General features: G+C 39.1%; 1 protein-coding gene across 1 annotated transcript in view; it reads left to right on the top strand.

Moving 5' to 3' along the window:
• The window catches only part of TPO (thyroid peroxidase), a 44,675-nt gene that overhangs the window by 13,474 nt on the left and 4,540 nt on the right, over nucleotides 1-26,661 (top strand). Inside the window, 6 exon segments of the mRNA XM_075497272.1 lie at nucleotides 3,372-3,501; nucleotides 6,151-6,357; nucleotides 12,729-13,244; nucleotides 20,280-20,538; nucleotides 21,059-21,229; nucleotides 22,792-23,029. Coding sequence (XP_075353387.1) covers nucleotides 3,372-3,501; nucleotides 6,151-6,357; nucleotides 12,729-13,244; nucleotides 20,280-20,538; nucleotides 21,059-21,229; nucleotides 22,792-23,029 — 1,521 coding nt within the window.

Raw genomic sequence — 26,661 nt, 5'->3', positions numbered from 1 at the left:
TTTGTAAGCCCCTTGAAATACCTCAAGCTTTACTGAAATACATCAACGTAAAAGGCCCATTAAACTATAACGTAAACAACATATCCTATGATATAAGCCAGCTTCAAAGACTTCAAACATTAAACGAACTACCAGTCTGTACTTTTCCTTGCTTTACAGCTGCCACTTTCAGGCAGAAAATATATCAAGACCTATGTTGTATTTGTAATTTTAGGCACCCATTAGGAATGTGCAGCTGTGCTGTAGGTCAGTAAATGCTGCATTTCAAAGGTGAAATTTAAAAACAAAATTCACAGTTTTATTCATTCATTTATTCATAATTGTTTAATTCAGTTCATTAAACAATTAATTGTTTACCTATAACAAAAATCTATTTAAATCTATTTAAAAGTGAGCATGGAATTTCTTTACAGATGTTTTACTTAATCAATTCACATATTTGGGACAAATCAGATAGATAGATTACAAAGCATTTATTCCACAGCACTGAGCTTACTTTGTTTTAGTGTGCACTTCCTAGAACAAAGGCGTAATGGAATAGCATAAACATGTCCTTCTATGGCGAATATCAACGTAACATCAGACATCCCCAGCAGTATCATTATCCACATTTACTAGTAACAGATATCAACAGATTTTACTTTCCTTTCTGCCTGAAGGCATATGTCTGGATAATGAGCAAAATAAATTTACAACATTATTTTTAATGAAGAATAAGGGAGACAAGGTGAGTCCAAATAGCTATTTTTTTCCCCATTTTTTAATCCCAACTAACTAGCATTGATCTGTGTAGTTTTCAGTGTTTAGTGCAATGAGAGGGATTCGAAGGTGAAGGAATTACAGGTACTAAAAGAATGGAATCTCACAGTGCAATTAACCTCACCTAATCTTAGCTTTCTGAGGTAGTTATATGTCTCCTGCAAGGCTGCAGCTTTGGCTGTTCCTAATAGTGAGAGATAGGATGGGATGACAGGATGGCACCCAGGAGTTGTCTGTCTCTCTGGCTTGATGGACAGGTGCTTAGATGACTAGATTACATTTTTTATGCCTAATATTTGGGCAGCTAGGAGGAATTTTATCTGCAACATTTCTATTTCATTGCTGTGTCATTAACCATTTCATCAGGTAAGGACCTCATGCTTAGTCTGAAGGTCTAATACTGTCAGACTTAGGGGTATGAATATGGCTCACCTAGTAGAAAGAATGAGCAGTCTTGACTGAATCCATTGACTTTAAGAAGGAATTGAGATGTTTCCTTTAGGATAGCTGCTTCACTTCAGTACAAGCTAAGTGTTCAGTTTAGTGGCAGGCTTATTTTTCAGTTTTCCATGTTTGCCAGAAGTTATGTCCATGGTAGCTCAGAGCGATGTAAAACATGACAAAATCCAATTATTAAATTGCCATATGGCATTCATTCTTTCTACCTGAAACAAGGCAGAACATTAAAATAACATTCAGAAGACAGAAATCTGGATAGTGAACTGCATCTTAAAACTCCAGGTTCCTTCTGAGGGAGCCAAAACAAAATCCAAACTGTGCAATTTCATTTTTTCACAAGTGAATGAAAAGTCCCACTTCCCATAAACAGTATGTATAGTAATCAAATTTGACTACTCTATAAAGCTGTATGGTACCAAAATCTCATTATTTCAGCTGCCCTGGATAAAAACCTTTTTAACTCAAGCAAGATTCCAAGACATTAACATGTTTAATGTAATAATAAAAAGGCATGTGAGAAGGGTTTTACTAAAGTAGCATTCCAGTGATCTGCTAAAATAGAAAAGCAATCCAGAGAAAAATCACTGGTTAAGCAGTTAAATTAACATTTCATTATTTTTAATTGAGTAAAATAGCACTACACTATGTGCAGTATTTTATGCAATTTCAATAGAAGCAAATCAACTGTAACTAATTTGAATGCTTTATTAAAGTATACTTCAACCTTCAAGTGTGAATTATTGTGGATAATTAAGTGTATTACTGTACCATATAGCTTGGCAAATTGAGCCACTTCAGTGTGCCAGAGATCAGTGAAATATTAATAAAATAATTGTTCCCTCTTTAGCGTCCCAATAGACATATAATATGTTTTAACACCGTGTAGTTCTACTAACTGTCTGGGAATATTTTTGGTTCTTTGTGGCTTACTTTATAATTTTGCTCAGCTGGGTACACTGCAAAGATTTTATTTCTTCTTTTTAATGTGTATATATATTTAACGATTATGAAATATATTGAACAGGCCATGTTAAAAAAACAACCAAACAACAACAAAAAACCCTCATAAAATATTCTCTTAGGAAAAATGCATTAGAAATGTTCACGATAGAAGGAAAATTAATTGGGTCAAGTCCAAGACTCACTGAGTCTACTAATAAATAAAAATCACCAGGAATCATTTCCTGGCCCTCAAATCAAGTATGACCTGATTCTTGCCACCCTTTTACTCTTAGACTTTTGTCTAAGCTTTTTTACTCCCCTTCCCTCTTCCAAGCAGGCTGCCTGCAGGATGGCAACAGGGCATGCACTAATCCCAAGGTGCGCCCAGCCAGGTGTCATTCAGAGAAATGCTAGTTGGCCTGAGCCAAAACCACACTGCAGTTAGTGTTAGCACCTTAAAAGCAGAGCTAAATGCATACCAGTGCTTGGGCTTGTGTATAGGCCCTCCCAAAGCTCTACCCAACTAATTAGTATAGATGCAACCAGAAGGAGCATTGCCACTGAATTCAGCAACTTCAGCCATCACTCCCCTTTCCTCAGTCCTTTCTCCTTGGGTCTTGCTAAAGGATTACTTCGGTATGACTAGTATCCATTTTTCTTTTAAGCTTTCTTCACCTTTATTCTAGGGCTTCTTTATATTTTCCTAAATCTTGATTTCCTAGCTATTGATCTAGACAAACTTCTTTTAAAAGATGCCAACAAAGGCACTTAAGAGTATATCTAACTTTATGGGAATGAGGACTCTATTAGGAAATCACTACTGGGGCATTTCAAAGATGTCAAAAGGTAACCAACTTACATTATAAACATAAGTAAGATAGTAATATTTCATTAGTAATTTAATTTTTCTTTATTTTCCTTTTGAGTCAAACTGATGCTGGCATACATGAAGACCAGTGTTGGACGCCTTTTCAAAGATCATTACATGAACATCTTATTGATATGGAATATTGCTCTGGGGCTGATTATTATTTTATATTATTTTATATTTATATTATTTTATATTCAGGCTATTTATATTCAGAATATAAATCTATTATAAAATATATAAATATTTTATAATCAGAATATATTCAGAGGTGCAGGATTTTTTTTGGTTTTGCTATTGTGGCTGTTGGTTTTTTGTTTGGTTTTTTTTTTTCTTTTCCCAGGGAACACCCTAGATGGGGAGCATCCAACACGGCCTTGGCTAGGTGGCTTCCACCAGCCTATGAAGATGGACTCAGCCAACCTCGAGGATGGGATCCCAGTGTCCGACACAACGGAGTCCAGCTACCCTTGGTTAGAAAGTGCACCACGAGATCACTTGAAACGCTTACACTGGGCTACAACCATACCCACCACCGCAGACCTCGAGTTGCATCAGTAAATCAAATAGCAAAAGAAGCTGTTGAGCTCCGTTAAGGAGCCGCTAGCTTCGCTAAAGCATAAGTTCAGTCAGCCAAATGTGACGGGTCCCCTGCCCCTGGGCTGCAGGGAGTAACGCGGCTGTGGTGGAGAGCAGGCAGGGCACGAGTCAGCCGCGAGCCTGGCCTGGCTTGCACCGGGCGCAGGGCAGCCAGCAGACCAGGGGTGACGATCGCTCAGCCTAGAGAAAAGGCAGTCAGGGTGGATCTAATCACAGCCTTCTCGGGCCGAAAAGGCTGTTATAGAGAAGAGGGAGGTCTTCACAAGGATGCACACTGACACGGCAAGAGGCAATGGTCAGAAATTGCTTCAGGGGAAATTTTGTCTTGATACAAGAAAATAAACACGTTGTGAGAACAATTAAATGTCAGAATAGGCTGCCTAGACAACTGCTGGACTATCCCTCATGGGAAATACACAAGACCTGGCTTGATGGGGTCCTGAATAACCCAATCCCTGCTTTCAATAGGAAACTACACCATGTAGTCTCCAGAGTTTCCTTCCAGCCTAGACTTTCCAGTGATTTTACGATTCTTTGTTTCAGTAATAGTGCCTTTATTCACAGAATCACGGAATTCACGGAAGGAGAAGGGGGAGAACGGGACTGGGTGTTAACTAAGTAAATATAAAGCACATAGATGTACTATCATGTGTACGTGTGTACACAGGTATACCGTTTCTCCTAGGTCAGCGTACCTTAACTGAACAAGTATTACTGTCAAATCATAACTTCATTTTTTAGATAGACCAAGTTACTGAACTAAGAAGGCATTGCAATATTTATAGATTTTAGCAGCTCATATACTTAAAAAATAGCAGAGCTGCTATAGAAGGAAGTTTGAACAAAAAATATTTGCATAGAGGACTGGGTGAAAAATTCCCCAGTGGAGTGTGCAATAATTTGGGCTGGATTTACTACTTCTAGTCTGCCATCATTGCTTTGAAACCTGACTTTTAATGGACTCAAAGTCTTGTTATTTTATCCACCGTATGTTTAATAAGGATGAGCAAGAGAATTTAGTGTTAATGTCACCTGCAACTCATGTTATTAATTAAATAACATTGTCTCTAAGCTGCACAATTTAGCACTTAAAGATGAAAACCTGACATTTGCATAGGTAAATTTCCAGTAGATGGTACAAACTGCCTTTTTCTAGATTCATTAGGGTACATGCTGGTGAAGTAAAACACGCTAAAACAAACCTACATGACTACACTGAATCTGCTCATATCTGACCATCAGCAAGGTTCTCTGCTTTATTCTGAAGTAAGATAGGAGAAAACTAATGCCATAGATGCTTTTCCTCATTTACATAATTGTCTTCTTTTGTACTTTTAGCTATCCAACTGTATACTTTAACAAGCAACATGCAAATACTGTGAAGGTGAGAGATAAGTGTGAGGATTACTATAAAGCAATATTAGAAAAGAGCGTAGCTGTGCAAGTTAACAGTGATAAGAAAATCTTACTAACTGCAAGAAAAGAAGTTTGTGCTTTGTGGCCACCAAAGCTATTAAATACTGATATAAGGACTTGTATTCCTGATGAGCTCTATGTATCTCTGCTCTTGACTATTTCAATATAAAGCCTGATGTTCTTAACAAGTCCCATGTTGCCTCTTGTCCTTACCAATTCTATTTAACTGCACCTGCCTTATACATTCATTATATAGCCCTTATATTTATTACAGACTCTATGACTCTATTTAATGTGCTGCCCTTTCAATTGCTTGACTTCTAAGGCAGCTATTGCATGTGAGGGAATATTTTGCAGCATGAAGGAGGAATCTGTGAATAATAATGATACCCTAATCATCACAAACTGACTGCTGATTTTGCTCTGATGGTTTTGCTTGGTTATTAGTATAGGCTGGACATGTAGCATAGATGTCTCCATGTGTTCCCCCTCAGAGCATCTATCTCTCTATGCAGCTTTCACAGAAGTGCCTCAGAAATGTGTTTTGGCTTCTCCCTTCCTGTGAAAATGAAGCAGAGTTTTCAGCTACTATGTATTTGCAACCTAGCTTGTCTCCTCTGCTGCATAAACTGCTCCATTTATGTACGGAGCAGCCCAGCGCCTCTGTATCCACAGTGATTTGAGGTTGCCCAGCAAACAGAATCCATTTGTTAAGGGAGCAGAAAACAGAATAAATAGAAAAATTTTAGACAGTCTAAAAGAAACATGTGGTTTTCAAAATTCTCTGGAAAGGAACAGATCAAAGATACACTGCTCATTTGGCAATTATATATAAAAACTCAGCTGAAACATCTTTGAATCTGCTTGTGGCACCGGTATCTCAGCTCCTGAACCTAAGACTCTGTCAGAGGTTGGGTTTGTTGTTGTTGTTGGGTATTTTTTGGTTTTGTTTTTAAGCAAACCATTAAAAGTATTCTACAACGTAATGTATTCTAAGGGGAAAAAAAGATAGCTTTTATCACTGTTCCCCCTGCTTTTTAGTGTTTTATCATTTTGTGAGAAGTAAATACTACTTGGCACTCCAGGTAAATTAGTTCTCTTCCCAGGTTCGTGAAGTGACCAAAAAAATTATTCACGCGTCTAATGAGGCTGTTACTGAAGACAACCTATATTCTGATATTATTATGGTGTGGGGACAATACATAGACCATGACATTGCATTCACACCCCAGAGCACAAGCAGAGCCACCTTCCTAACTGGAATGGAGTGCCAGATGACATGTGAAAAACAAAATCCATGTTTTCCAATAAAGGTAAGATTCTAAATTAATTTCTTCAAGAGAAATTCCAGGCTCTAAACAGGTGAATGAAGTAAAGCACAGTAGTGATATACATACACTGAAATAATTATAAAGCAAATTGATAGACCATCCAGAAATATTAGAGCAGACAGTGATAGAAAAATTGAAACCCAATGCAACTATTAAATGAAACAGGTGGATATGTAAATTGTTTTGTAGAAATAACAAACTATAGCTAAGGTACTTAGTACAAATACCAAATTTTTCTACTTCTCAGGTTTATGTTGCAGAGAAACCTTACTAGTCCCCCCCAGTGTTATTGTTCTCATGCTTCAAGGTTTTGAGTTCCGTTGGGGAAAATAGGGAAGTGGTCATAAATAATTCGGGTTTTAAATTACCAGCCAGATAAAGTGAAAGGATCTTAACTTTACTCAGTGCAAGCAAAGATATTTCCAGCAGCTAATGCAAACTTTTGAAGAGAGCTATCTTTTCAACGTATGTATAAAATGATCTTCAGGGAGTTGCTGAAACTTACATACATCACCTCTTTGCTTTGAGTAGACAGAAAACATATTCAAAGCTTTTTAGAGGGTTAGAAGAAACATAAATTGATATAAATGTAGGATCTTGTATTCTTCTCTGATTAATTTAAAAGTATAGTCATCCTTTCACTCAAAAAATTAAGTAGCAAAGTCAAACCACTTTCTTATTTCTCAAAGTGCAGCCTGTCCATCGCATGCTACAGGAGAGCCCCATGCCCATGACAGCCCTTGGACTGATGCCCCCATCTCTATCCAGAGCAACCTAAATTACTTTCCTTAGGTTGGAGCTTGATTACTGGCCAGTTTCTCTATGCACTGTGTCGTGGTTTAGCCCCAGCTGGCAACTAAGCACCACAGAGCCGCTTGCTCACTCCCCCTGGTGAGATGGAGGAGAGAATCAGAAGAGTAAAACAGAAAACTCGTGGGTTGAGATAAAGACAGTTTAATAGGGAAAGCAAAAGCCGTGCACGCAAGCAAAACAAAGCAAAGAATTCAGTCACTGCTTCCCATGGCAGGCAGGTGTTCAGCCATCTCCAGGAAAGCAGGGCTCCATCACGCGTAACGGTTACTTGGGAAGACAAACGCCATCACTCTGAATGTGCCCCCCTTCCTTCTTCCCCAGCTTTATATACTGAGCGTGATGGCATATGGTATGGAATAGCCCTTTGGTCAGTTGGGGTCAGCTGTCCCAGCTATGTCCCTTCCCAACTTCTTCTGCACCTGGCAGAGCATGGGAAGCTGAAAAGTCCTTGAGTATTGCAGCAACAACTAAAACATCAGTGTGTTATCAACACTGTTTTCAGCGCAAATCCAAAACATAGCCCCATACTAGCTACTATAAAGAAAATCAATTCCATCCCAGCCAAAACCAGCATACTAGGGCAGAAGTCCAGTCCCTGACCAGCAGTGCTTCACATGATGTGTGAAGGAGGTGGAGTGTGTCTCCACCATATGACGCAAGGACGCTATGTATTGACACCCATGTTTAAAAAGACAGTTTGCTGTAGATATAAATCTGCAAAAGTCTTCTAAAGCTTATGTTTACTGTTTATGACATATTCTTTGAAGCAGTGCAATTAGTATTGATCTTTAAGTGCAAAACCACCACATTTTTTTGTTACTAAATAAATTTTTAAATTGAGAACAGGCTCATACTCTTGCCCATAACTTGAATCAAATGTAGATCACAGGGACCATAGAAGTCTGATCACTGAACCCTGACTAGTTCAAGCCTAGAAATTCCATCTGCTTAAAAAGGAGGCAATTTAAGGGATCTTCTAAAAAGGATGCCAAGGCTAACATTATTCATGTGGCAGCGGCATTACGGTGCAGAGAGAAAGAAGCCGCATGGATTACCATGGCATACACCCACAAGTGCATCCTTCAGTGCTCTAAACAAGGGACATATTTTGGATTTCTATCTTGAAGCTGTGAAGAGATTCATCACAGGGCATGTTTCAAGGATGCTCTTGAAAGCAAGTTACTTGTACTAAATCTGACACTGAATGTAGCCTAGGAGCTGCTTCTACCCAGCAGTATAGCCTAGCAGGGGAAAGGGATCAAGGCATACCCATGGCTACCTTTGGGAATTAGTGTCTGATATGCAGAATGGCCATGGGGGGGACATATAAAGAAATTCAGACACAAACCTGTAAGTATTAGGTAAGTTTCCCAACTTGTGGATTCATTACTTGATCACAGTTCCATGAATCTTTCAGCTGTGTTTTGTTATTTTTCTGTTATTCACAGCTTAAAGAGGAACAGATACGGAGATTGTTGTTCTTTTTCTATGCTGTATCTAGTACTTTGTGACTGTTTTTGTCAAAGGCAAAGAATAAACGCTGTATTTTAAAAAAAAGTAAATAAAGGAGGGGGCTTGTAGTTAACCAGAGGAACTATTTTTTGAACACTGAAACAAAATGCTATTTCCCCCTAGAACTGATTTTCTTTCTGAAATCTTAAGTAAAGCTAATCTCCACCTATTAAATATTTTGCAAACAGCCACAGTTAGTTTTATACGTTCATTTTGTGTATGAAGAAACTGTGGCTGGTTTCCAAACACAGTGAAATCAATAGCATATTATCCGACAAGGTAAACATAGAGGCTGCAGTTTACACTCTTGCTGTGTTCCTAGAACAGCGGCACCCAAGGGAGAATCCACCCAGGGAAAAGGACAACTGTGGTTAGAGCTCCGCGCCCTCTCTAGGGGTTTCACTGGGGAACGGGAGCTCCTGACTGTGCAGGTTAGGGAAACTATCTGGAAAATGTTCTGAGTCAGTGCAATTCAATGAAGGATTGAAAGCTGCGGTAGTGCATTAATATTAATAACAAGTGTAGGTAAATGATTCATAGGTTAGCAGGAACTATTATGATTTTCTATTCTGGACTTTTTCATAATAAAGGCTATAGAATTTCACCCAGTGATTCTCACATTGAGCCTGTAGCTTCTGGTAGAGCCTGAACATCCTTCTTCTGTATCTTTTCAGAATCCCATAATATGAAAAAAAAAAAGAAAAAATTACTAGCTTTAGTTTATACTTCTTTTACAACAGCCTGACACATGGAACAGGGTTGCAGAGATAACCTGTCATTCCTCAGATGATTATTTCAGGTTAGGGCTGAGACATAATGAGGCATTAGAAAGACTTTCATAGGACAGCTACTGACTTTATTCAGTATTAATTACATTGCTGACAATAAGTTAGACATGGCACATACACATAGTAGGATACAATCCTGAAAAGCTTTCAGTCAGTTCAGATACAAAAAGGTGGAAAAGAAACGGAGCCCCAGAAAAGTGAGGTGATTTGCAAAAGGTGACACGTAACATGACAGGTTACTGTCTCAGCTACAAATGGATCAGTCTGTGTGTGCTCAACAACCAGCAAAGTGAGCCCCTGCCTTTTTCTTCTGTGTTTCAGAGCTAGCAGCTCACTGTCAGAAGGGGTCATTGACTCTCCTCCGAGTTTCATGTCCACAAATAAACATTCATGTTTTCCTTATTGGCAAAGTTTCATAGACCATAAGCTGGTTTTCTTTTAAGTCTACAGCAAAAATACTTTTACAAGGTCATTTCCCACAGAACAAATTCACAAGAAAGACTTTTCTTTAACTGAAATAACAGTTTAGACATTGTAGTACATGGAAACAATTAGTACCTTTCATTTTCCTACACATAAAAGAATTTCACCATAAACAGATTTGACCATAATAACAGTTTAAATCAATGTGCAGCTATACTAGGAAAACTATTGTGGCCAGAGAGGGTTTTGTTGTGAGTTTTTTTCCTCCAGAATTATGCAAGGCAGAGAAAAAACTGATACGGATATTATTCATTAGTCTTGGAGAAAAACGTGATTCTGTACCCATTTCAGCAGAAAAGGGTCTTTTTCTTTTCTCATATTATTTTTTATGTCTTTTGTTTTTCTTTTCTCATACTATTTTTTATGTCTTTTGAATAATAACGTAAGGAATCTCTCATTTCCACATTCAGCTGCTGGCTGTACACTGCTTATCCCGTGAAAAGGGAAAGGACTGCATTATGCAGTTCTGCCAGCCCCTTAATGTTCACTACTGCTGTTTTTCTCCACTGGGGCACAGAATGGTTTGAATTGAAATGGCAGAGGCAGTTAACTAAAGATTATTCAGTACGAACTTCATTGACTGTTGGTATGCTTTGTTGTGAGCCTCGCTGTTTAACAACTTAAAGGCGGTTCATACATTTTTTCCCAGTGATACCTGAATTCTTCCAGGCTTTCCTGATAACTAGAAGCAGGAGGCACTCAAACACATATAATGCTGTGGCAGGTATTTGTAGTATGAAATGAGCTTCTTGCTTACATTACCAGCTGAAGGCAAAAAGAAGCCACACTAACAGCAAGAGACTTAATAATAGAGACAAATACTAAATAGAAAACCCAAGGGAGAGAAATTACTGATTTCAGTGATCAGTGAAAGAAAGAAAAAGAAAAAGAAATTACATACTTCCTTCAAAAATTACCTACTTCGTTTTCCTAAAACCTAACTAGTAAAGAAATATTGGTAGAATTTCTTTACAAAACAAAACTTGAAAACCAAATGAAACCCTTTCTTAACTTAAATGCTTTATTGCTATCAATTCCTACTGCCATCAGTTCTCAGTAGTAAGAAAATTTTACTTGATACAATAAATGAGGTAATGATGTTATTATATGAAGCTCTTGAATTCCTTTCCAAAGTTGCCTTGTTACTTTTACCCCCAATTTAATAACTATTTTATCCTCATAGACTGGTCTCTGTATTATTAGAAGCATGAAGAAGGAATTGCATTTTATATAACACCTGCAGTATTCACTGTCTTCTGCCAAAGACTTTTCAAAAATGAAAAGCAAGGAGGTAGAATACAAATAAAAAAGGTTAGCTCGAGTGTCTGTACAGAACATTTATTTTCTCTTAGTCAAATGTTTGAAGATTTTTTTTTCTGGGATATTTCATCAGCTTTAGTGAGTGTTGTCTGTTCCTATTTCATGTTGATCAATTGATAAGAAAACCCCAGCATTATATTCCCTGAAACTCACATTCCATGGTTTTTATAACATTTTTAATTGGGGTTAATCTTTTTTAAACTCTTGGAACTGACACACTGTTATGGCTAGTCGATGGTGCACAATGCAGTGCTGTTAGAACTTGGAAATAATGTGCTTTTCAGAAAAAAAGAGTTCATAAAGCCAAATGTGCATTAGACAACCAAGACAGATTTTAGTTATTTTGAAACCTGGCAGGTTTTGGTTTAGTGATGAACTCTATTCGTTGAAATAGAATTGATGTTCTGAGCTTTCCTTTTGGATATCCTACAATGCAAATAAAACCTTTCTCCCTTTCTATCCTCCTCCAAGATCTCTGCTGCCCTCCCCCCATCTGTTAAGTTATTCACATACCATTTTCAGTGCTCTCCTGTGGCAAAACTTCTAGCTGTCTTGTTTGGGCTGTATTTTCCCCTAAGATCCTTACCTATACCCCTGGATCCAATTTGATAATTCCCACGTTTCTCCCATGCCCTTTACCTATATTTGGAGTAGCTGACTGTGCGACAGGTTGGTTCAGACTATGTGAATGCTGACTGTCCAGCACCCAATGCTGGATCCCAAATGCTGGATCACGATTTGGCCTCAGTCTCCCAGCTGTGTGGGGGTCAAACTGATAAAGGACTGGGAAGTCTTTCATTTGGCAAGGGCTGTGTTCAGCCTTTGCTTTTTATAAAGACAGTCAGAATTTAATACTTGTAAGACAGCTGTCACTGTAAAATAATGTGGGGGAAGGATTGTGGGGGACTGGCAGAAAGCAGAATGAATAATTACATATGCCTTTTTTAGTTAGGAAACTGGATTAAAATTAGGTATTGAAACAAAGCTTTTACATAGTGCTGCTGCAGACATTGAAACTCTTCATTACGTTTTTATGTATACATGTAAAACTGCTGTTTCACTTGGTGTTCAGTAGAACATAATTTGACATAATGTTCTTGTCTTCACTGTGATACATTTCATGATGAATTTTGATTGTGAAGCCAGGCTAATTTAGGTGTAGATCTATGCAAAAGGGGTTACATCAGTAGCTTGTTCTTATGACAGAGTAAAGGTTTTGGGGTTTATTTCTGTCTTTGCTTAAAAAAGGTTAAACCATCTTTTTGCTTAAATCTAAAGGAAAACAATCTCTACAGGTTTAGAATATGTCACTCCAGTAGATGAGATCTGAACAACTGAAAACTGAGACAGGAGACAGAAATATTTACACAAGTCTTAATTCAACACCCACAGCTGCTAACTTCACCTCAGAAAATACATGGGGTATTTTTTATGCAGGTGACCGCCAATGATACATTAACTGCAGGGATGGATTGCCTGCCCTTCTACCGCTCATCTCCGGCGTGCGGCACTGGTGATCATGGTATTCTCTTTGGAAATCTATCAGCGCTAAATCCAAGACAACAGATCAATGGCTTAACTTCTTTCCTTGATGCTTCTACTGTCTATGGCAGTAACCGTGCCATGGAAAACAAACTGAGGAATTTAACAAGCAAAGAAGGCCTTCTTAGAGTAAACATTAAATATTATGATAACCATCGGGAATACCTGCCTTTTACGGACCGGATCCCATCACCTTGTTCACAGGACCCAAATGCGAGTGAAGGTGAGAGGATTGAATGCTTTATGGCCGGGGACAGCCGATCCAGCGAGGTCACATCTCTGGCAGCTATGCACACGCTATGGCTGAGAGAGCACAACCGCCTGGCCAGAGCCCTCAAAAACATCAACAGCCACTGGACTGCTGAGACAGTCTACCAAGAAGCACGAAAAATTGTCGGTGCTCTGCATCAGGTTGGCTGCTTATTTGCTTATCTACACATTGCAGTGAATATCTTAGAACAGAATCGATCACAAAACTTCAAATATTTTTCTGTGAATGGCTTTGGAGGTGATGTTACCTCTTCTTTGCCACCTATTTCCGCGCTTCAAATTTGGCATGTTCAAAGTTTGTTCTGTTTTCCACTTTCCTGAATACAATGTCCTTGTCCTTAGTTTGTCCAGACCCCTCAGTGCTCCGATTTTCATGGCAGTTTCTACTCTGCTTCATCTTTCTGCAGGCTTCTCCGGTGTCTATTTTGTCTATTGAAGAGGCCTTTCCAGATACATGTCTTTGTAGGGTTTTTTTGGCAAAGGAAACAAAAAGTAATGTCTCTATATTTACATAGTGTTCAAAATGCATATTTTCTCATAGGAATTCTATAAATTAATAACTTCCCTGTGTAAAAATGCCTGTGAAGTTCTCAATGATGCATTAATGCATAAACTTCAAAGGCTACTCTTGATAGGAGATAGCAGGAGAAATGAATATGGGAAAACACAGAAGAAAAGAGTCCCTAAGAATATTTATATTAGACCTAAGAATAGGAAAATCTATCTCTACTCAGTATTTTACCTTTTTCTCCCCCCTCACCCTACCCCTGCAGTAGCTACACAGCCTTTAACTTTTTCTTCACAGTTCTGGTATTCCGTGTGAACAGCTTCTGGTCTTGCAGACCTTCACATGACCCTACCATAAATGACACAAAATGAAAACATTCAACAGGATTTCCTTTGCATAATCTGCTTGCTCATAGTGTTAGAGGCATTCAAATCTGGATAGCATCAGGACCCAGATGGATTCTTCCAGTGCTAGCCTGATAGATGGGAGGATGTTGTGGCTCCCTGTCCTCAGGTCCAGGCAGTACAAGGCCAAGCACTTATGCCCAGTAGGCATGCACACGGGTGCACACACACACACGTGCACACGGCAGGTCACACCAACCAGCACACACCAAAAGCAGCAGCTTTGCTGGCACTCACACGAATGTGAACGGCACGGATGGCCTGACCCCGTTCTCTGTGGGACTGAAGCCCATTAGTGAAGTACGCACACAGGCAACACGGAGCTACCCTGGACAGCCTGCACAGTGGCTGGCCCCAGAGCTGGTTCAGCTTGCGACGCCCGGACCCGCAAGCCCCCGAGGCTCAGGGTCCCACTCACTCTCTTTGCAGGTCCTCAAGTTTCTTATGCTGCTCATCATCTCTGGTCTGGCTGGAAACTCACTAGTGATCACAAACACATGCTCAGAGTAGAGAGTACAGCCACAAAGAGGGTAGTGAGAAATAGGATTTCAGCAGAATATAGCTTAAACTGCAGAGATCAAGCACAGGGCTCAGTCAGATGAGCACACCGATCAGCTAACTCTTCACACTCCGACAGCCCCTCTTATCCCCTTTTCTCTCTATTTCCCCATGCTTTCCCCAGTACACCTTGACCGAGTCCACCTTGACCCCTCCCTTTCCCCACCTTTAGTCCTTTCCCTGAGTACCCCATAGGGTTTCACACATTCCCACAATCCCCTTAAAACGTCGCAAATGACGTTCTTACACAGTCCTCCCAGGTCCTCTCCTCCCTGCACCTCACAACAGCTCCTGCCCCTGCAGGCAGCTGCCCCTTTAGCTTGCACGGCGTCCGGGGGACAGTTCCTTTCGTTGGCTCATCTTGGTGGGTTTCACACCTGGGCTCGGGGTCTGGCCACTCTCTCTGGTGGCCTCGGGGAATGGACGATGCTGTGAGTCCATTTTCAATGGTTTGGTTACTCAGGTTACTCCACCTGACATTGCTCCTCTGAGCCTCATCAGGGCCTTTGTGTTTGTGAAGATTCACCTTTAATCAGACAACCTAAGACACAGTGATTCAGCCTGTCTGTTGTAACCCATAATACTGGATGAGCAATATCAGGACCAGAATAATCTGAAGGCTAGGGGACTTTCATACACTTTCGGATTCTTACAAACAGGTTTTTTAGTACCAAAAAGAGACTTTTTTGAAGATGAATTGGGTAATGAGGGAGGAGACTTTCACTGTTCTGATAAAACACTTTTCCTTTCTTCTGCCACAATTTTTAGTCACCAGAATATGCAGACTGTGCCCTTTAAGAAACCACCTACATTCTCTGGCATTTTGTTATTTACACTTAAAGCCAGATAACTTCAGAAAAGTAACATACTTTATTTAATTGTATTTAGTCAGTCCTTTTGAAAAGTTTAGCTTTTTTAAAAATATGTATTTTGGTTACATTAACCATGTCAGCAGATAGTAGAGGGGACCCTACTATCAGCAGCAGAGGGGACTATCTGCTTGTTTTGCTTATTTCTGTTTTGACCTGAGAAAACAGAATAAGGAGAATTAGGATTCCTCCTTTTAAGCTATTTGTAAGAAAATAGTTTAAATTTGTTTCTCTTTAAACAAAAAGTATAGACAAACCTGGAAAAAATGCTCAATTATGCAACTGCTACAGTCTTAACAATGCTATTTCGTACAGATGTGGCTTACAGGACGCAATTGCATGCACACGTGCTGGTCCTCCCAGAGGCCGTTTCCCCTGATGTGCCATTTGGATTGCAAGCCGGGTGATGTGGCACTAGTCAGAGTGAAGCAGGAGTTTTGCAGATCAATCTGAATCAAATTGTCTTTGATTTATTACAGTATCAGGGAACCATCTCTGAATTAATGGTGTTACTGCCAGTTGATCCCAATTGTAGCTGACAACCGCCTTTAGTTTTTAGTGTGTATATAGGTGGTTTTTTCACTTCCTTCTACATCTGCTTGTGTTCTCTGAACATCTTGCATCCCCACTTCTCTGCCATGATCTGAAAGGGGGTTGAAAGTGGGTGTCTTCTGAGACTGACATAGTTTAACTTAACTACAATTATTGGGTTCAACATGGCTAACTTGGATGAAACTTGTTTGTGAAATTAGATGACTAGATAACTCCTCTCAGAGCTTAAACGCTATGAAATTATAAAACATAGATAAATAATAGATATTATAAAAGAGTATGTGTTGCATACTGTCATAACTCATGTTTGTAAAGAGTATAGTTCAGACTATTAACGGAACTATAATAATGTCCATTATTTATTAAAAATTGAACTGTCATACAATCACCTTTTACAGAAAAGTTTAGGACTTCAACATCATCTGTAAATCCTTTAATATCTACAGGGAGAACTTCAAACCAACTGTGCTTAGCACTTTAATGAATTAAGCATCATTGCTAAGTATGGTTGTTCTCTATTATTTCCGCAATCTTTCCCAAGTGCAGGAGCTTCATTTAATTGGCTCTTCACTGTCTCAGTGAGATACTATTCCTTTGCGGTTACCTCTGGCCAATGGCAAAGACGAGTTGCATTTTTGGCCTTACTTATTCTTATGATAGTTCACATATTTTTATATTCTCTCTTCCAGCCTTTTAATTTTCCTTTTCCATCCATTGTGCCCCATTCACACCTACTTTGGAAAATGCTGGAGAGGTTTTAGCAAGGAAAGTCTGATGAACCTTATGAGAAGCAACATGAGTTTCTGTATCTTTTGCGCCTAATTTGAAATACCTTTTAACATGAACAAAAAATTCTCAGAAATAGTCTGAAATTATGTAACCTGTTTCCAAATATTTACTGTATGGCTGACTTCTGCTGGAGGTGGCCCAGACTGGAGGCAAACCCAGCCAGGATGCTTGCTGAGCTCGTAAGGACACTGGGGAACCCCTGTTGTAATTCTGCCTTCTGAATGAGAAGGATGCTGCCTTTCACACTAACAGCCTGTTTAACTTGGAGTATTATTGTGTTTGCAGGTCAGGATTCAGTTACTTTTCTATAAACAGTGCATATATGATTCATGATATGATGTAAAATCTGTACAAAGCCTTTTCTGACAGTCTTGTAATCACTCAGATTCTGGTTCTGACTGAATACTTACCACATGATCAGTTGAATTGCTAGGAAATCAGAATTTTATTTTCTCTAATATGATTAAATGAATAACATTTAAATACTCTCAATCCCTCTGGTGATATATAGACTACTAAAGTCATTTAAATACTCAGCATATGGGCATCTGTTTAAAAGAGAGTGCCCATTTGTCATCATTTTTCACTGAATTATACCATTGAAACAAAGACTGCCATGAGACAGTAGAAACATTGACATTATTGATTAAAATTAATTTCTTCATGAGACTTCTATGGAGCTTGGAGTTGATGCTATGAGGTGCTGAATGTCTCCTAAGAGGAGCTTGGATTACCACTTGTCATGGTTTAACCCCAGCTGGCAACTAAGCACCACGCAGCTGCTCGCTCACTCCCCCACAGTGGGATGGGGGAGAGAATCGGAAGAGCAAAAGTAAGAAAACTCGAGGGTTAAGATAAAGACAGTTTAATAGGGAAAGCAAAAGCCACGCACGCAAGCAAAGCAAAGCAAGGAATTCATTCACTACTTCTCATGGGCAGGCAGGGGTTCAGCCATCTCCAGGAAAGCAGGGCTCCATCATGCGTAATGGTTACTTGGGAAGACAAACGCCATCACTCTGAATGTCCCCCCTTCCTTCTTCCCCAGCTTTATATACTAAGCATGACGTCATGTGGTATGGAATAGCCCTTTGGTCAGTTTGGATCAACTATCCTGGCTGTGTCCCCTCCCAGCTTCTTCTGCACCTGGCAGAGCACAGGAAGCTGAAAAGTCCTTGACCAGTGCAGCAACAACTAAAACATCTCTGTATTATCAACACTGTCTTCAGCACAAATCCAAAGCATAGCCCCACACCAGCCACTATAAAGAAAATTAACTCTATCTCAGCTGAAACCAGGACACCACTTATCTCATAAATGTCACAAGGAGTTGAGACCACCCAGTACCTTGCAGGTTCCAACTCATTATATCCACAAAAATCCCTTATGCTGCTGCAAGCACCTGAAAGTTAATTTATTATTCATAAATAGACTCAAAATAAGTAATAAATGGTAGAGCAGTTCATTGTACTTGTTTGCAATTTCTTTTCCATATAGACCCTTTCTGGCTCTGGTTTTATTGACGTACTTTTAGACAAGAATATTCCTTTTTTTCCACAGGACAATCACAGTTGTTGAAGGAACGCTGTATCAAAAGAAAGTATTATGCTTATTTATGCCAAATATGAAAGGAAATAAATCTTTCAAATCATTCTTTCAGAGCAGGGAGTGCATGCAAAAGAATTTTAACAGAAATAAATTTGATGTTTGTCAGCTGTTTACACCTTCTTTAAAACTTATATATCTGTCAGTTATGAGAACTTGTAGCAAGCCTCTCGTTGACTTCACGCAGACAAATTCAGGCAAGGTATGCTCAGACACTACACAAAGACTGGATGCTACGTGCTGATGTACTTTAGATATGGCCCTCTGTCAGACTGCAGATTCTTTCTGGCAGTATCATCTTCTGCTGTATTAGTAACATCTTCTTAGTCTGTATTGTCCAAAAATCACCTCCACTTGATGGAGCCTTATTAGCCATTGGAAGTTTCCATCAAACACATGCCTCTTCTAGCTCAAGGCAGGCATGAGACCCCTTTTTACCTTAGCCTTTTAATTTTCATGTCTTGAAACAGCAACCCCTCTTCCCCCACCAAGGAAACAAGAAATGATCTTTACCCCTGCAGGAAATGAAAAATCTGAATTGCCCTTTCCTTTGTGGAATCTGGCCTTTATGAGCAGCTTAGTTTGGGATTTCATTTACAATGAACCAACAAATGACAGTCATATCAGGATGTTTGTGTCCATGGCTACCCTAGTCCTATTTAAAGTCTTTGCTTGTAAAAACTAACTCTAAAATTAGAAAGAACTGTTGTCTTGCAAAACCTTTGTGAATGTAGCAAAAGGTTAACTCCTCAAATGACAGTGTCAGTATTAATTTCTAGCAATTATTTTATTTTCTTCATATGTTGTATTAAAGGAGCTGTAAAAGGAACTCTAACATATTGTCTTTCAAATATGTTGTTCACTGCATGACCTAACCTGAAAACATAAAGAGGTTGTTACCTCTGCCTTCTGAGAAAAGTGAGTGAATTCTGGAGGGGTTTGCTTGTCTCTGCGCCGTGCCTAAAATAAAGATACAAGTTTTTTATAATGTCATTTTATGCCAACTAGCTTTTCAATATGCACTATATCATGCTCAAAGTACCTTTGTCTGTATATTTTATTACACACTATATTGAATCTATAAGGTATTTTATTTAGTTCATTATGCTTCATATTCATCCCATTATGCTTTATTGAGTTCAGCATAATCTTTAACCTATAATGCACTTTCATTTTATTTGGTACATTGGATCGTTTTCCCCTTTTTTTTTGGTCAGGATTACTCATATGCTTTTTTCATGTGACTGTAATGCTATTACATTATAAAAGCATTTGACAGAAGGTGTTTATCAGCATTTTCATTTTGAAGTGTGTTTTTTAGGAGTCTATAAATTGGCTTGAGTTTCACATAAAATGTCTACCAAGGCATTCTGGGCACCAGTATTTTAAAGCCTGGTCATTTCAAATACTCAGTAAAGACGATTTGTGCCACAAATATATGTCTGAAAATAGAATCTATTCATATCAACAACCATTCTTGAAAGATTTTATAGTAATTCACGCTTTCATTGCCATTTTTAAGGACATTATCATTTACACCATCACAGAGCTTTAAATCTCAGCCACACTTCTTGTGAGCTGGATTACCCCCATGGATTGGAAGTGAGCAACCGTGGTAATCTCTACTCCGGAGGCTTTGGTCTAGCATTTAGGGTAGGAGCTAACAGGGGCCTGGCTGTCGTACTGTACTGAGCCATGCCACTGATTCTCTCCAGTCATTTGTCTCCTTACTGCAAGAATAAGAATGATATTGTTTACCAGCTAATAATGCTCTTAGCCATGCCAAATGCTTGGGGATAGATAAGTGAAGAAAAAGGCATTTAGCATGTGGAAATCATTACTATTCATCTATAAAAACATTGAATGATAAATGTTTCTTTTTCTTTTCTTTCAGATTATTACTTTAAGAGATTACATTCCCAAAATCATTGGTCCAGATGCCTTTAATATGTATATTGGCCTTTATACAGGTTATGATCCCACAATGAATCCTACAGTTTCTAACATATTTTCAACAGCTGCTTTTCGTTTTGGTCATGCAACAATCCAACCAGTAGTAAGGCGATTGAATGCACAGTATTTAGATGATCCAGAACTCCCAAATCTTCATTTGCATGAAGTTTTCTTTAGTCCCTGGAGGCTCATTAAAGAAGGTATGTTTTTCTTTAAACCGTTTGGGGTTTTTTTTCCAGAATATTGTATCCTTTTTCAAAGTTACTTATCTTGAATTAGGAAAAGGAACATTTATTTAATTGCATCACTGATTTAAGTTGTTAAACTGGTTCCAGAGCATTAACATGAACTGGAACAATTATTCTGAGTTAAATTGTTCTCTGAATCAGACAAAAGTTATTCTGCAGATTAAACCAGTCTGGCAGATTGACAATAGAATGATGATTGATGACTGATGATGAAGATATTTCATATCTGGTTTTTTGTGGATGAATGTATTATCAGGTTGCAAATTTCCTTACACCTGAAGAAGCAGATGGAGCCTTTTCATAAGCACTATTACCTCTATTTCAACCTGCAGCTCATTTTTACATATGTTTGAATGTAAAAGCCTGTGGCCAATGTTTAGAAACATAGAAGCATACATGCATTCACATTTGTTAAGAAAGTTATAATGGTTTATATATACACTGTAACGTTATATTATTTTTGTGTTTAAAGGAGGCTTGGATCCTTTACTAAGGGGTCTTCTAGCACATTCAGCAAAACTGCAGGTGCAAGATCAACTACTGAATGAGGAATTAACAGAAAAACTGTTTGTGTTGTCCAATAATGGTTCACTTGATTTAGCATCATTAAATTTACAGCGTGGCCGTGATCACGGACTTCCAGGTCTATTGATTTTTCTTGAATTTTCTCCCAACTGGTAACTGAACTATAACTGTTTATATTTGGGATGTAATCATAAGCTTTTAAATAATAGCTTTAGTAATCAGAAAAATAACTTAAGTCTCTTTTAAAATGTAAGTGGCTAATATTTTTAACTTTGATGGAAACAAAATATTCCCCAGCATCTGAAATGAAAATAACCTGTTAAGTCTGGAATCTGGAAGGACAGTACTAGTGAGTGGATCTGGGTGTGCTTGATGTAGGTACCTGAGGCTTGTTCCTGCTGGAACCAGCTCTAGAGGAGTGGGGTTTCTGCCTGCAGCAGCTACTTGCCATCGGCAGGCTGCCCCCAGCCTGTGGGACACGTCGACTTAGACACAACTTCATCGGCTCTACTGACCATAAAAAGTGTTGAGAGGTCTCCAGGAGTGTGTAGATGGCTTATTTAGGTGTACACCTCATTTTGAGAAATATTACATGTTTGTGCCTGTTTTTTGCACTAGATTTCTTACTCCAGTCAGCCGAGGGTAAGACTGAACTAACAGTCAAGGAGCCTTAGCCCATCAGGCCATGGGTGTACCAGCTTAGAGAAAAACGGCTGAAGCTTAGTTCAATTTGATGGCATCAGTTGTTAAAATATACAGTAGGTTCCCAGTCCTGTATGAAAACCTCTTACAAGCATGCCACTGCTTCTGAGAGCAAAGGCAGCAACCCTCAGCATGGTAGACAGGGCCTCTTTCGTTTCTAAAACTGTGTCCTGACCCCCTGCCTGATCAGATCACTTGTCTGCATGAATAAGGAACAAACCTGGCTGCCCTTCTATTCTCTGAGCCCATGTCCCACCCACGGAGGTAGGACTGACTGATTGTCAAAGGACATTACGTCGCTGGGTGACAACCCTCTCCATTTCTTCTGTGCAACTCTACAGCTAGGAATATACAAGTTGTTGGCCCTGGACAGTAGAAATTAAGTCTGACTCCTGCCTGGAGTTTAAAACTCTTGGCTACACAAGGGTAGAAATGGAAGTTTGATCTTCCAGACCAGAAATTAAAGTTTGTTGGGAGATGGGGGGGGGGGGGGGGGGGGGGGGGGGGGGAGTGGAGGGAGGTAATTCCAGTGATGTAATAGAATGTAAAAGAAATATATTTTCCAGAGAGCCAGACATGTGCCCTAGGACACTCTCCTTAGTAAAGTGCTTTAGTTACTAACTTCATTCAGGTTACTTCTTGCCCACTCTTCACCTAACTCCTGTATTCCTAGTCTGGAAATCTCAAGACACAGTGCATGCTCCTATGATCTATTATCATGTTTCCATTGCTTAAATATAGGAGAATTGTTTTGAACCTTTGTTTTCCTTCATGAAAATGATGTAGCAATCACATATGTGATAGTTTCAGATCCTGCCATCATTTCCCTGATCAATTTAACCAATAATAATGGGCCTATTTCAAGACATAACTGTCTATGACTATGATTAAGATTGTCAGAATCCAGTGCTTATAAATGTATTAATTTCATATATCATGCTTAACAGCCAAGTCTAATCTTCCTTATAATATTTACAGGTTATAATGACTGGCGAGAATTCTGCGGCTTACCAAAACTGGAAACTCAAACTGACCTGAATACAGTAATAACCGATCACAATGTCACTGAAAAAATCATGGAATTGTACCATAATCCTAGCAATATTGATGTTTGGCTTGGTGGTCTGGTAGAAGACTTTCTTCCAGGTGCTAGAACTGGTCCCCTGTTTGCATGTATAATTGGAAAGCAAATGAAAGCACTAAGGGATGGTGACCGGTGAGTTTATTCATGCTGTTGAATAATTTGTGTAATATACAGAAGCAATGGAGATTTTACAGGTATGTGAGGATACTTGCCAGAACATAAGACACCGTGATACTTAAACAGGCTTTAAACAAGTTAGTCCCTGCCACTTCCATGTTTTTAACTTTGCTCCTTCAGTTTCGTTGGGTGAGCTTTTGCTTATTCTTCTTTGGTCTGTATATAATTTCAATTCCAGATGACATAAAGATTGTTTCTGTGGTATTGAGATGCCCAACTTTGCACTCCTGGTGGAAATGCAAGCTGCCACCAGCAGTTAATTGTGCCAGGGGCAGCTGACTTCTGTGTGGATGGGTGCAGGCTTTAGTTATCCGGTCCCTGAGGGCTGCACTGGGCTCAGGGTCCTTAACTGGAAGAACCTCAGCATCTTCCATGGCAACCACAGCAAAGTCAGAAGGGATGGGCAGAAAGCTGTAATTCAGGCTTCCTAGAGGGGATAATAAAAACACCATGTACCTAGCCTTATGTGAACTGGGACTGCAGAGTGCTCCCAGAATTGCCTTATCGGACACAGCATAGTATGACTCTTCCCAAACCTGCACAGCCACCACCAGGATCTTGTGCCAGTTCAACACTCCACACCAGGAAGACAGGAGAAATGCAGCTTCAGGTCACAAAGGGGTGCAAGATGCAGTTTATATCTTGCTTCTGCTCCTGAAGCAATTATAAAACCAACCTTTTTTTCATTTCCGTCATGAACTTGTGGCAGTAATTTTGAATCTCATAAGAAGACTAATTTTAAACTGCTCACACCATGCTAGCAGTGGTGTTTTAAGTACATCTGGTCCTTACGCTCACCTTTAAGCTTCTCTCATAAGTCACTGTTGTGGAAAGAAACCATTATGTAAATAAGCATCTGAGGCAGAATTTAAATCTGAACTTTAAGAAATGTTAATTAATTAGCTCACAGGAAAAAGCAATGTTAATCATAAAGGTGGTATCTTATTAGCATAAACTGTATAGACAACAAACATTCCACTCAGCTATGTTAAAAACATGGTTGAAAGTCTTCTGAATCGTATAGGCATACTTGACCCTATCTGGGGAAGAATAATCTATTGAGGCCCTTCCAGCCTTGTTTCCATTACTCAGTGCCTTACGATACTTCTTATTATTCAATGTCTTATGATACTACTAGCATTAATTAAACTTAAGCATAATTTAACATTAACTTCAAACTGAGAAAAAGAGAGTTCTAATAATAAAAGAATTACCCAAGTTTCTGCCACAAAGTTTGTGTCAGCTAACTTAAATGTGAAATGGTATTGTCATTAATACTGTGATAAGGAACTATCTAAGAGAAGTTAGAAGTAAGCAAAAACATGTTATAGTTGTCATACAGTAAGTATAAGAATGGAAAAATCTAACATTCATTGCAGTGCCTTGTCAGATAGAGTAATGGGTATTATCTCTATCTGCACTAGTAACACTACATGCTTACTAGATACCCTAATTGACATGTCAGTAAGTAGGGATTTCAAAACATTTCTTCTAACATACTTGTTTAAGTTTGGAAATCAGGACTAAGTGGAATTTTTGACTGATTGAACTTCATCCTGATAGCCTTAAAATCTTTTGTCAGTAATCTGACAAAACATGAAGGGATTTCTTTTTCCAATGTACTAAACTCAGGCACTGTCTTAACCTCAGCCAAATCACCTGGAACAAATTGTTTCTGTTCCATCAGCCTTGACTTTCTTTTTCTGTCTCTTCCTACTCTGAATCTTTTTGTGATCTCAGGATTTGCAATAGTTGGGCAAAAATTCTGAAGCTGACTTTGTAATTCTTTGCATAGGAGAGCTTGTGCCTCTTTTTTTTTTTCTTTTATTTCTTTCTTTTTTTACTCTAACCCTGTAAAATTCACCTGTAAAGTTTTGGTCACCTGATCCAGATCTGTTGGAGCATCCTTTGTTAGAGTAAACACCTATCTATCTGCTGGGTAGATTAAAAAATAATTTTCTGTTCAAGCCATCTCAGCAGTGTAGATAAAACTGAATTTTGTGATTGAAGTAGAATAGTTTTTAATGTACATGAAAGGGGAAATGACAGGTGTAGGAGAGCTGAGTGGAGCAAAGTTTCTGATGGCTTTGGTTATGGGAAGGGGCCTGGGAATGGTCGGTGAGGTTTCAGGATGCTCAGCAGTCTGGGGACAGTGTGCAGGTGAAGGGTAGGAGGAAGGCATCTTTCTTTTTTTCTCTCTCCAGCCCCTCCATCTCTCCTGCACTTCTTGACACAGTGCAGCTGAGGTGTGGGACATTCACTCCATCCCTGGTCCTGTAGATTGCCTCATCCTCCAAGACAGGCAAAGTGGGACAGGTTTCTCCCCAAATTGTCCTGCAGTAGGTAACTATTTGCCTATAAAGCCAGTTTTCCAAAATTTCACATGCATTTACCTTACTTAACCAGTACACCTCTGTTGGCAGCAGGGTCCAATTTGCCCTGAAAAGCCCCCCAGGGCACACTAGCAGCCCTCATGTTCCCCAGAACACAAACAGGACTATCAGACTTCTCATTTGCATGGTACCTTTTCAGGGGGCTCATAAAAAACCTCACGTGCTGCACACGTGCCAGGTTTGCACAGGATCCACAGCTAACATTGCTGTTCCCTTCCGATCAGAAAAATGTAAACACAAAAACCACAGACTTTTCTAGAAACCCCAGCCTTGTTCCCCCAGTATTACGGATGCCCAAGTCCTGTGTTAAACCCGAGGTTAATTTGTACAGTGTGATCACATCCATACTCTATTGCTAATGGTCCTAGGACACGTTACCACAAATCCTGCCTACCATTTGGGAAAATCCTAATTGGCCTGAGTACCACAGGGAACTACCTTAGCAGTTTAGCAGTGCTTAACACTGTTTAATGTACTAATGCAGACGTGCTATTAAACTCTCCAGAAATATTTTTTTGCCATTCATTACATGTCTTTATGTACAAAACTTTTATCTTTTTTTTCCCCCAGTGTTTTCTTTCCCTTCCTTTTTATCTTTAAACACATACGTATGTGTGTATGCACACATATATATTATATATAAGATATATATAATTTAATACATACAACTTTGTAGCACCAACTGTTTCTTCTGTTCTGCCACCGCACTCCTGATCTGCCAAAATGGAAAAAGCAGCTCCTCTCTGTTCCAGACAGTCCTCTTAGCTTACCTTTTTGTATAGTCAAAAGCACAATTAGTGTCACAATTTCCTACTATAATTAATCTGCATATCTACAGTTTTCTTAGCAAATTAAGAAATCCATATTAAACAGAGGAGCGTTCAGCAATACCTGTTTTCATAGCAACCATTCAGTAATGGCAAGCAGAGTTCAAAAGCTATGATATGGGAAATCTATTATTGCTACTCCTGTAATTCTCCTGTAATTTATGCTTAAAACAATTTATGAGTGCACAGTGAATGCTGGTGTGCATAAGATTAAGCATCCAGTTCAAACGAATTAGTTCCAAGTTTTTCTCTTAGGATTGTAACTTTTTTTGTGGCCCTGTATCATCAATGAAAAGCAATTTTGCAAAGGTGAATAATTAATAGTTTTAACCAGCTGACTTTAACACATCATCTGAGTTGACCAGTA

The sequence above is a fragment of the Mycteria americana genome, chromosome 3, assembly GCF_035582795.1.
Source record: "Mycteria americana isolate JAX WOST 10 ecotype Jacksonville Zoo and Gardens chromosome 3, USCA_MyAme_1.0, whole genome shotgun sequence".
NCBI classification, from domain to species: domain Eukaryota; kingdom Metazoa; phylum Chordata; class Aves; order Ciconiiformes; family Ciconiidae; genus Mycteria; species Mycteria americana.
This window is presented reverse-complemented; position numbering and strand designations above follow the sequence as displayed.